General features: G+C 41.3%; 1 protein-coding gene across 3 annotated transcripts in view; it reads left to right on the top strand.

Moving 5' to 3' along the window:
• kcp (kielin cysteine rich BMP regulator) overlaps positions 1–12,170 on the top strand; it is a 39,643-nt gene that overhangs the window by 14,469 nt on the left and 13,004 nt on the right. For all 3 annotated transcript variants that reach the window (XM_061774248.1, XM_061774247.1, XM_061774249.1), the window contains 14 exons: positions 905–1,011; positions 1,082–1,175; positions 2,342–2,515; positions 3,132–3,214; positions 3,770–3,863; positions 4,257–4,439; positions 6,515–6,685; positions 7,036–7,209; positions 8,426–8,508; positions 8,644–8,734; positions 9,564–9,646; positions 9,708–9,881; positions 11,035–11,214; positions 11,789–12,053. In XM_061774248.1, the coding sequence (XP_061630232.1) occupies positions 905–1,011; positions 1,082–1,175; positions 2,342–2,515; positions 3,132–3,214; positions 3,770–3,863; positions 4,257–4,439; positions 6,515–6,685; positions 7,036–7,209; positions 8,426–8,508; positions 8,644–8,734; positions 9,564–9,646; positions 9,708–9,881; positions 11,035–11,214; positions 11,789–12,053 (1,956 nt within the window). The remainder of the gene's footprint in view (positions 1–904; positions 1,012–1,081; positions 1,176–2,341; positions 2,516–3,131; positions 3,215–3,769; positions 3,864–4,256; positions 4,440–6,514; positions 6,686–7,035; positions 7,210–8,425; positions 8,509–8,643; positions 8,735–9,563; positions 9,647–9,707; positions 9,882–11,034; positions 11,215–11,788; positions 12,054–12,170) is intronic.

The following is a 12,170-nucleotide window of genomic DNA, read 5'->3' as shown; positions in this document are numbered from 1 at the left end:
ACACGGAGAAAGCCCACGCAGGCACGGGGAGAACATGCAAACTCCACACAAGTGAGGCCAGATTTGAGCTGGAGTCCTCAGAACTGTAAGGCTGATGTGCTAACCAGTCCTCCACCTTGCAGATAAAAATACTATTTTATGAGACTAAAATATATATATTAAAAAATATATTACTTGGAACCCTGAAATTATAATTTTGGGAAAATAAAGAAACAAGTACAAACAAAATAAGCAAAATAAACTTATAATATTACATGGAGAAATTTAAAGCTATTATAATATCGTTGGACAAAGGCATAGACATTTTAGGAGAATAAAGTAAATATTACAGGAAAATATATGAAATGTGACAAAACGTCAGTATTCTGACGTTAAAAATAAATAAAATCATCATAAGAAAAACATTTAACTACTGTCTATTATAATTTTACAAGGAAAAAATGCAAATATTGGAATATTCATAAAAGCGTCAAGTCAAATATCCCAAGAGTAAAGAAATAATCATAACATGAAAAAAGGTGTTATTTTAAGATGAAAGAGATGCAATATTATGATTTTTAATTAAAATAAATAAAACCCGATTATTAAGAGTAAAAAAATATATAAATATTACAAGAAAAAGACTGTGACATGAGAAAAAGTCACAATTTTACTTGAATAACATCATAATATCACGAGGGAAAAAAGGAAAAATATTGCCAGACAATATCATAATATAAATCATAATTTTTTATGACTAAAACCAATATTACAAGAGTAATTAAAAGGTCATACTACAATAAAAAGATGGCAGTTTTGAAAAGTTGTATTGCAGAGTACAAGATAAAGTCATCATCTTAGTCACCTAAAGTGCTAATATTCAAAGGGTAAAAAAAATCGATGTATGTGTTGTGCCTCCTGTCAGGCTCCTGCTGCGCGGCGTGTGACAGCTGCACGTATCATCACCGTATCTACGGCAACGGGCAGACGTTCGGGACGCCCGAGCAGCCGTGCCACGTCTGCACCTGCCTGGTGAGCGTGAGACCGAGACGTTGGACTTCACACTCCTTCCTGCTGACCCTGTGACCCCTCCCCCCTGCAGCACGGCACTGTGGAGTGTGAGAGAAGAACTTGTCCGGCACTCAACTGCAGCAACCCGTTCACAGAAGCTGGAGAGTGCTGCCCCAAATGTCCAGGTCTGTGTGTGTGTGTGTTTCAGTAGTGTGTATGAGCCAATAATCTTTCAGTAGTCTGTGAGAGCATTTCAGTGGTGTGTGTGTGTGCGCGCGTGTGTGTGTGTTTCACTGTGTGTCAGACTCCGAGCATTTCAGTCATGCATGTGAGCAAATACTGTTTTTCAGTAACGTAAGAGCATTGCAGCAGTGTGTTTCAGTACTGTGAGCAAATAATTATTTGTAGTGAATGTGAGAGCGTTACATCAAAATGAGAGAGAATTTCACTAGTGTGTGAAAGTGTATCAGTAGATCGTGAGAGCATTTCAGTTGTGTGTGTCAGTGAATATATTTTCCAGTAGTGAATGTGAGAGCATTCCAATCGTTGAGTGAGTGTTTCAGTCATGTATATGAGCAAATATTTTTGGAGTAATTTGTATGAGAGCATCTCAGTAGGGTGTGTGACTCAGTAGTGTACATGAGCAAATATTTTTTTGGTAGTTTATGTGAGAGCATTTCAGTAGCGTGAGAAAGCATTTTAGTAGTATGTGTGTGAGTGAATATATTTTACAGTGGTGAATGTGAGAGCAATTCAATAGCTTGCGAGCATGTTTCAGTAATGTATATGAGCAGTTTTTTTGTAGTTTGTGTGAGAGCATTTCTGTAATGTATGTGAGCGCATTCCTATAGTATAAGAGGGCATTTCTGTAGTGTGTGTGAGCGAATATTTTTTTTCAGTAATGTACTTGAGATTGTTTCATTAGTGTACTCAAGAGCGTTTCAGTAGTTGGTGAGAGCATTTTAGTGGTCTATGTGAATGAATTTTTCTCAGTTGAGTGAGAGTGTTTACATTTTTTTTTTCAGTAGTGTGTGTGTCAGCATTGCAGTATTGTGTCTCAGAGCATTTCAGTAGTGCATGAAAAGTGTTTTTTCTTTTCCATGTGAGAGGGTAATTTTTCAGTAGTCTGTGTGAGAGTGTTCCACAGGAATTTTTCGGTCGTGTGTATAAAAGTGTTTAACTAGTGTGTGTGTTGGTGTGTGTGTGTGTGTGTGTGTGTGAGTGTGAGCAAATAATTTTTCTGTAGTGTGGGAGAGGTCATCCTGAATGACATCCATAACAGCTGTCCAACATAGGAATGTTGTTGTCTTTCCTCCTTCATTAAAATGTGTTGTTCTCCCCTCCTCCTAAGATTGCTCGTTTGAGAACCACGTGTTTGTGGACGGGCAAGCGTTCCCCAACCCGATGAGCGCATGCGAGGAGTGCAAGTGCGCGAGCGGGAGGATCGACTGCCAGCTGGCTCAGTGTCCTCGGCCCCGCTGCAACGCAGCACTGTTGGGGACGTGCTGCAGAAACAGCTGTAACGGTGAGCTGATAGATAGATGGATAAATGCAATACAAATACAGTTGAAAAAAATGATTCGCTCACACACATTACTGAAATGGTCTCACACATTACTGACTCTCACACAGACACACTACTGAAATGGCCTTACTTACACACATACAGGAGGTAGCGAGCTAGATCGATCAATTGATAATACACCCAATATGTGCAGTGTGAAACATTGGAATTTGAAAGCAATTATATCCATCCATCCATCCATTCATCCATTTTCTCAGCCGCTTATCTTCAGTAGGGTCGCGGGCGTGCTGGAGCCCATCCCAGCTATCATCGGGCAGGAGGTGGGGTACACCCTGAACTGGTTGCCAACCAATCGCAGGGCACACATAAACAAACAACCATTCGCACTCACATTCACACCTACGGGCAATTTAGAGTCTTCAATTAACCTACCCTGCATGTTTTTGGGATGTGGGAGGAAACCGGAGTGCCGGGAGAAAACCCACGCAGGCACGGGGAGAGCATGCAAACTCCACACAGGCGGGGCAATTATAGACATTCAAATAATGAAATGAATTAATTATCAATGAAGACTGAGTGAGTGACAACATGACTTGCAAGACTTCCTGCTCTTCAGGATGCAGCTATGGCGGGAAGGAGCACCCCAACGGCCACCAGTTTGCACATCCCACTGATGCATGCAGGACCTGCAGCTGCATTGTGAGTAATCACATCCACACTGGGTTGTTTTGCTCATAGGAAATCATGTAAATACAAGGAATTTGTTTCAGGAAATGTTTAAAATTTTATATTTTAATTGCTTGTATACAAATTGCTGTGTTTGACGAGTGCCTGTCCACCCATCAAATGTGTAAAGTACACAACCAAGTCAATCGTTTATGAGCAAGCCGTTCTGAATTTTGCTGATTTGTGATGTCACAGGTAGCACAGTGAAATAGTGGTTAGCACATCTGCCTCACAGTTCTGCTGTTCAGGTTGAGAATATGGACTCCTGTATGGAGTTTGCATGTTCTCCCAATGCTTGCGTAGGTTTTCTGCGGGTACTTTGGCTTCCTCCCACATTCCCAAAAACCAGAATGTTAGGTTCATTGAAAATTGGCTGCTCCCGACGCTTTTTGTTTGAATTTTGAGAGAAATGCTGCTTGAACTCCAAATGATATCACTTGTCGGGCATTTGACTTTGGAGGTTCCACTATTTAAGTATGATATTAAATTAGGCGGAATATAAAAAAGAAGTCTTCTTATCTCCTGCAGAATGGAAATGTCCAATGTCTTATGAAGAGATGTCCACCGCTGTCATGCTCCAACCCGCACGTGTTGGCTGGAGACTGCTGCCCCCAGTGTCCTGGTAAGGAAGTGCAGACAAAAATCACAGTATGAAAGTGATTATGATCATTACATTAGAACTACAGTGAACTGCCGCATATTTGCAGTTTCCCATTTGTGAATTTGCCTAATTGTAAAATTGTAAAAGTTATTAGGGAACCTATCCTCTGTTATCTGCTGAAAAACTCACCTCTTTTCTTTTTTCGTGCTCAGGCCAAAGCCATATGTCATTAAACATAATGGCGCTTGCTGTATGAAACTCATATGGTATGACAAATGGAAAATCTCAATTCATGAATCTATCCCCACTTTTAGAAGCAAGTGCAGAGAGCGCAATTATTAAAAAAGTGCACTTTGGACTAATGTTCCGTATTGCTTTCAGTATTTGCTCATACGTGACTTGTTCTGGCTGCAGCGCCCCCTTCGGACTGCGAGTTGGAGGTCCAAACGTACCGACACGGCGAGCGCTTCTACTCGCCGTCGGACCGTTGCCAGTTATGCTCGTGCGCCAACGGTACGGTGCACTGTCAGAGGAAGCCGTGCCCCTTCGCCTCCTGCTCCCACCCCGTCACGCAAGACTGCTGCCGTACCTGTCAAGGTAAGACGTGGGAGCAGGGGAGATGCGAGATCATATGTATTTATTATTGATTTCTGCCAGTGTTTCTTTTTTTACATTTTTTATATATTTACATGTCCATCCATCCATTTTCAACACCGCTTATCCCGGTTAGGGTCACAGGGCACTGGAGCCTATCCCAGCTGACTTCGGGCGAAAGGCAGACTACACCCTGAATTGGTCGGCAGTCAGTCGCAGGGCACATATAGACACAGACAACCATTCGCACTCACATTCACATTCACAACGTCACTGAGTGGGAACTGAACCCACGCTGCCCGCACCAAAGTCAGGCGAGTGTACCACTACACCATCAGTGACATATTTACATGTATTTTGATATTTATTCTCATTAAGTCATTGGTTAATAGATTTATTGTAAACAGTAATACAAAATATTAGTAAAATAAACTATTCTACATATACATTAAAAAGTGTATTCAATATTTTGTGAATTAATTTATTGTAAATAATACAAGAACAAATGTTGGTAAAATAAACCATCCATGCATCCATTTTCTTCCATTTATCCGGAGTCAGGTCACGGGGGCAGCAGCTAAAGCAGGGAAGCCCAGACTTCCCTCTCCCCAGACACATGTTTTAATTTATTAAACAACTGGTTATTTTTCTTGTAAATATTACAAAAATGTAAAATAAAAAAATAGATATACAGTTAACAAGTCAAGTCTAAGTGCTAGAGGACTCCAACTTCCCGGTCACCAGCTCTTCCAGCTCCTTCCCTCAGGTAGGCGCTACCGATCAATCCAAACTAGAACTAGCAGACATTCCAACAGCTTCTTGCCTCTTGCGATCAACTTCTTAAACACCTAACCTACAATTCCATTACAACATGATGGTAATTTTTTGACTTGAGTTCATTGTCACATTTCTGTGGGGCCAATTATACATTACTCGTGCGCTCACTGTAGTTGTCTCACCACGCTGCACTATTTGCATATCTGTTGTTGACCAATACTGGCCACTCATGCCAGAGTAGCATCTGCTCCATTTGCACACTGATTGAGGAGTATCTGCAACATTTGCACAATCAACATTGTCCCAGATTATCGCACTACTCGTCACTTTAAACCGCATACACTCCTTGAAGTCTCGGCGCCCTTTGCACAATGGTCATTGCACCGGACTATTGCAATATTAGTCATTCAAACTGCTCTAAGTGGTAGAGGACTCTGCATCTTTTGCACAATTGTCAAAAATAAATAAATAAATGTACCGGCATTACCAGATAACTAGCAACCCTTTACTACTCAGTGACTGTTTTTTTTTCTCAATGTCTTTATGTCTCCAAAGTGTTCTCTGTCAATTGACTGTCTGTTGTCGTACTAGAGCGGCTCAAATTCCTTGTGTGTTTTTTGGACATACTTGGCAAATAAAGATGATTCTGATTCTGAACATTTTTTACTCATTTTATTAAATAAGTGGTAAATATATTTATAATAATAATTTAAAAATATGCATTTTAAATTTGTCAATTTATGTATTGTAACTGTTAAAATTAAATAGAAAAATAAACAATGTTGTAAACACTGAAACCAAAAATAGAAAAGGAAACGGCAGCACAGTGAGCGATTGGTTAGCACATCTGCCTCACAGTTCTGAGGACCCGGGTTCAAATCCGGCCTCGCCTGTCTGGAGTTTGCATGTTCTCCCCGTGCCAGGTTCAAATCCGGCCCCGCCTGTGTGGAGTTTGCATGTTCTCCCCGTGCCTGTGTGGGTTTTCTCCGGGCACTCCGGTTTCCTCCCACATCCCAAAAATATGCATGGTAGGTTAATTGAAAACTCTAAAATGTGGGAATATGAGTGCGAATGGTTGTTTGTTTATATGTGCCCTGCGATTGGCCGGCGACCAGTTCGGGGTGTACCCCGCCTTTCACCCAAAAATAGCTGGGATAGGCTCCAGCACACTCGCGACCCTAGTGACGCTAACCACAATGGAAAATGGATGGATGGATGGTTGGAAAAATTTGTACTTGATCGACAAATGACCGGCTCCATCTGTCCATTTTAAATGTAGCCCTTGAGCATATGTCCTGCAGGCTGCCTGTATGACGGTCGTGAGCGAGCCAACGGGGAAATGTGGGACGACGCCTCGGACCCGTGCGCTGCGTGCGTGTGCCACGAAGGTTCCGTAAGGTGTGAGAGGAAACCTTGCCCCCCCAGCAACTGTAAGCACCCCGTGCAGCGACACTGCTGCATGTCCTGTAAAGGTGAGGAAAACTTCATCTGAACATTAATCAACATCTACTGTGAAAAAATACACAACTCCCAAAACGTAGGGGATATTAGGCTTCTGGGTGAAATTTCAGGATGAGCCAAAACTGGACTTTTGTGTTCCTCCGACTCGTGGATTTACGCTTTGATCCATGAATTGATGAATACATTTCCTTTATAAATACATTTCCTGAATTAAAAAGTGAAGAGAAAGTGGAATTAAGATGACTTATAAAGGTTATATTACCTTTTCGGTTCATTCTGAAATTTCACCCGAAAGCCCGGTGTCCCTAACTTTTTGTGAGTAGTGTATATTGAGTAGTTTCTCATTGGCTGCTCTGAGCAGGTTGCATGTATAACGGGAGCGAACACGCCGACGGCACTGAGTTTGCTGACCACAGAGACCCGTGTGCTGTGTGCTACTGCTATGCGGGCGAGGTGGTCTGCACCAAGCTGCCGTGCTACGCTGAGTGCCGCCACCCGTACAAAGCGCCGGGACAGTGCTGTGGAGAATGTGAACGTGAGTTGGAGCTAAAACTCGTGTGTATGATGAAGTTGGGATTTAACAAGGAAAGAAAAATTTATAATCACAGGAAAATGTTTTCATTCTACGAGAATAAAGTCATAATATTATGATTAGTTTGCTTAAACATTTCCCCCCAAATTGTAGTACTCTAAGAAAAAAACCTACGCTTTACAAGAATGAAGTTATAATAGTATGAGCTTGCCTGTGAATATTCTCATTCATTCAGGTCGCTTTATTCTCAGGGCATTGAATCGATCGCAACTGGACAGTTTTGTTTGTCTTAGAAGACGATCCGCCTCTCATCCGAGCAGGATGAGCAAGCTTAGTGAGGACGCACTAGCCATTGTTTGTATGGAAGACTTGGACCATAAATAGTTGAGTCTTCCACACAAATAGTGGCTAGTGTGTCCTCACTAAGCCTTGTTGCACACAGAACAGTCCGGTTGCGATCGATTCGATGCCCTGAGTATAATATTATGAGGAAAAAAATTACCAGAAAAAAGTAAATTTTTATTAAAGAATAATATTACAAAAATGTTAATACTGTGAAAAAAATTTGTGATTTTAAAACAATAAACTTGATTTTAAAACAACAACAAAAATATGATGATGATGATTGATGGAAAAGTCAAAATACAGGTATCGCTGGAAAAACATTGAGGAGAATGGATTATTACAAGATTTTTTTAAATGTCACTAAAAAAAAAATTATGAGAAGCAATCGGAATTTTACAAGAATTTCACATAATATTACGATTTAAAAATAAATTATATATTACAAGAATAAAAATGTCTTAAGTGTGTAATAGAATAATAAAATTACAAACAAAAAACTAAAATCAATATGAAAATGAAGCAACAATATAAGCAAGAATACCTTAAAATGTGACTAGAAAATGTTTTATTTGTTACAAGACAAAATATATAATTTTATGAGGATGATCAATAATATTGATGTTAACAAATATCAATTACTATAAAAAATAAGTTATATAATATTATGAGGAAAATATTACTAGAATCTTTTGAAGAAATTTAATATAATTTTTTTCTTTTAATATGGGGACAAAAGTTTGATTTCAGGAGAATAAAGTAATATTATTATGAGATGTGAACTTTGTTTTGCTTTTTCTTTGGCCTTTTTTGGCTTTCTTTTGTGACACTTAATCCAAAGGACAACACGCTCCAAATATTTGTCTTCATTTGTCAGGCTGTTTTTACAATGGAGCAGTCCTCGCTAATGGACAGTCCATTCCTGACCCGGGGAATCCTTGCTCGGAGTGCACCTGCCAGGTAGCATCAAACACACATGCACGCACACACACACACACACACACATGCACACACGCACGCACGCACGCAAGTACGTATATCTTCACCTTTGTCTTACCGCTTCACACAACATGAAATGTGTGCGTTTACTTTTAGACTGGCAGTGTGCGGTGTGTCAAAAAGTCTTGTCCAGTGACGCTGTGCCCTCACCCTGTCACAAATACGTGTGGATGCCCTGTGTGTGACGGTATGTCTTCCTTTGGCACATACATTGCATACTGTGTATGACAAATGACAGTGAAAAAGCACCGACAAGTGCACGCTTACCATATTGCCATGTATTATTGAATAATTGTTCAATAGTGTCGTGAGTATTCGACACGATTGTATTCAACTTGAGGGCTACACTGAGGATGTAATTTCATACAGGTCATAAAATATGCCATAAGAACTTGGAGGGTTTCTATGATGGTGGGATGCATTGTGGTTGTCTATGACTTTGTGTTTATTTATTGAAGGTCCTCTTCCATCAGTTCTTTTTTTTTTTTTTTTTTTTAATAATAACCTTTGATGTCATATCAGGTTTGCAAGATAATTTTGGTTGGAAATGCAAAACAAAAAATTAAAAATCCTTTTTCAAGCTGTTGTAGCTAAATGAGCTTTGCTCTGAGTGGATCGCTCATCTTCCCCAATTTAAATATGGAAAACACCTTGGCTATGATTGGTCCATATCACGGCCTCTGCTAGTGCAGAAGCCTGCGGCGGCCAACTTTTCATAGAGACGCCGTGTCCTTCGATCCTATGTTCAGACTTGCGTCCCATGCAAGAGTTTGATCGCGGGGTTATTTACTGTATACACACTGAACGCGCATTCATTTTTGCAAGAAACATGAAGTAGATTTGCTTTATTGGGGCTAAAACAAAAAAAAAGCTGTGAAAGGCTGGATTTGGGTCCTGGGTCTTTGCCTTAGGAATTCAATTTTAATTGGATTTTTCTTGCTGTTTTTATCTCTGCTAATCAGTGATTTACTGTCAAAGTGATCTCATCCTCCCTCTTTTTCACCACGTCCGTGCAGGTTGCCACTTTCAAGGTGTAGATTACGTCGACGGACAAACCCTGGCAGAAGGAGAAAGCAGCTGCCGGGAGTGCGCATGCTCAGTGAGTACAACAGTCACCATACACACTAAATCGTGCACATGCTCATTGTTGTTCTCCTCAGAGGGGCGAGGTGGTTTGTACACAGAGAAAATGTCCTGCCGTGTCCTGTTCTCATCCGGCGCTGGACGGATGCGCGTGCGGCGTGTGCGACGGGTGTAACTTTGAGGGACGGAACTGTTTCAACGGAGAACGATTCCGGCATCCAACAGACCATTGTCAGCTGTGCTCCTGCCTGGTTGGTACAAACATTCTGGATTCCTCTAGCCATCCATTTTCTATAACGCTTGTCCTCATTAGGGTGTCGGGTGAGCTGGATCGTATACCAGCTGACTTTGGGTGAGCAGCGGGGTACACCGTAGAGTCTAGGCTTCATTTAGTCACGCAATTAAACACAAATCCAATTTACAATATTTTTAAGTATGGAATGCAATCAAATATATTCGAATAAAGCTTGTAGCTATGCATCCAGAACAGTACATTTTATTTTTCATGTACAGCACATTTTCCAAATACAGTTCAATTGTATTTAACTTTTGAGTACAACACATTTGCTACACTTTTTATTTAACTTTTATTTGCAGCTCATTTTAATTGAATCATTATTAAGGTACAGTTTTTCATTTTCCTATATTTGAGCGCAGCATTAATGTACAAATGTATAATGTTACAGAAGCTTACAAAAACATTAAATACTTTTTAATAATAAAATATCTGCCTTGTTTACACATTAACACTCACTGTATTTTAATGTTGGTCATAATCAGGGATGGGGGCGGTATTGGGCCGATAACGGCCTTATTCGAAGGTAACGGGTACTTGTGAAGGCTGCCAATACCAGCCACCGATACTTATGGCAAAAAAAGTGACATTGAGTAAGTCCTCCTCACCAGTAGTTGGCACTACACTTAGGCTGTTTGACGCATCAGCGAATTAATCATGTGCGTCAGAAAGAAAGAAAGGTCTGTTCAAAATGTTCTGTCATTATGTTAATTGCAATTTTATCTAAAGTACTAATGTTGTTGGTACTTAAGAGGGAATACTCATACTGGTATCGTAAAAAAGTCCTGTAAATAGTTTGACATCCACCAATCTAGACCAGTCGTTCTCAATTTTTTTACAGCAACTACCAGCTCAAAAAAAAATTAACTTTCCAAGTACCACCATAATGACCAACAAAATACATTAACGTAGTAAGTATATATTAAAAAAATGGGCAAATGTATAAGTACTTAAACGTTTAATACAACTTAACTGATCTTTAACAACATCTACTATAATGTATTTTAAAAGGTTTAAACCTCTGGGAGTATGAACACTCATGGTACTTGTGCTATACTTTGAGATCCACTAGACCATATTAGATTTATTGTGTGTCTGTGTGCGTGTAGAACGGCGGTGTGCTGTGCTCACACGTGTCGTGTCCAAGTGCCGCCTGCTTGCATCCGGTGACCCCCCCGGGCGAGTGTTGCCCCGTCTGCACCGGAACATGCCGACATCACGGGAGGGAATATCAGTCGGGCTCATCCTTCCCCTCGCCCTTGGACCACTGCTCCTCCTGCTCCTGTCTGGTCAGTCTGCCACTTACAAGAAGCCTCCAGCCTGTCGCCGCGTATGGAAAGCCGTTTGAGCAGACTAGTACATAGACGTTAAGATGGCTGTCGAAAGCCGAGCCTTTTACTCGGGGGCACTCGTGTGTCTTACTAGTAATGTTTTCCCACTACTACCTTCCAGCATTGTATGATATTTAGCACACTAGTAGCACAACTTAGGCATACTAGTAGGACAACTGCATGTTACTAGTGAGGCAAAACTGCACACTCGTTAACATCTGCATGCTACTAGTACTATAAGTGACATAACATTATACTAGTTAACATTTAGCTCTTCACTAGTAGTACTAGTAGTGCGCAGATGTCAACTAGCACAGTTTTGCCTCGCTAGTACCATAGTTGTGCCATTAGTATGCCAAAGCTGAAATATCATACAGTCGTGGAAAACACATTACTAGTAAGGCCGTTGTTCTACAAGAGCGCCCTAGCTGTATTAGTGTGCTGAAATTTCTTACTAGTGAGGACAAATTGCATACTAGTACATGGACATGAAGCTGGATATCATTGACCACGGTCTGCCTGCATCCCTTAGGAGGAGGTGGTGAGCTGTAAGCGGAGACCTTGTCCCGTGCTGTGTTCCCACCCCGTCCCGTCCGACGGCTGCTGTCCCGTGTGCGACTCCTGCTTGTACGAGGGCGTGATCCGCGCCCACGGCATCACTTTCGCACCCTCCTCCGAACCTTGCCAGCGTTGCACCTGCGTCAGAGGCACGGTCACCTGCGTGCCCCTCGTGTGCCCGCCAGCGCCCTGCAGCCGAACCGTCACTGTGCCGGGACGGTGCTGCCCTGAGTGCGCAGGTACTGCACGTACTGTACTTGTTTAAACTATCATGGTAATAGACTGGCAAGGCGAACTGAAATGCTGCCCAAAGTACACGCACATTCAAAAATCGCTAAGGCCCCCAAAAAGCTATT

Source organism: Phyllopteryx taeniolatus, chromosome 5, assembly GCF_024500385.1.
Source record: "Phyllopteryx taeniolatus isolate TA_2022b chromosome 5, UOR_Ptae_1.2, whole genome shotgun sequence".
NCBI classification, from domain to species: domain Eukaryota; kingdom Metazoa; phylum Chordata; class Actinopteri; order Syngnathiformes; family Syngnathidae; genus Phyllopteryx; species Phyllopteryx taeniolatus.
This window is presented reverse-complemented; position numbering and strand designations above follow the sequence as displayed.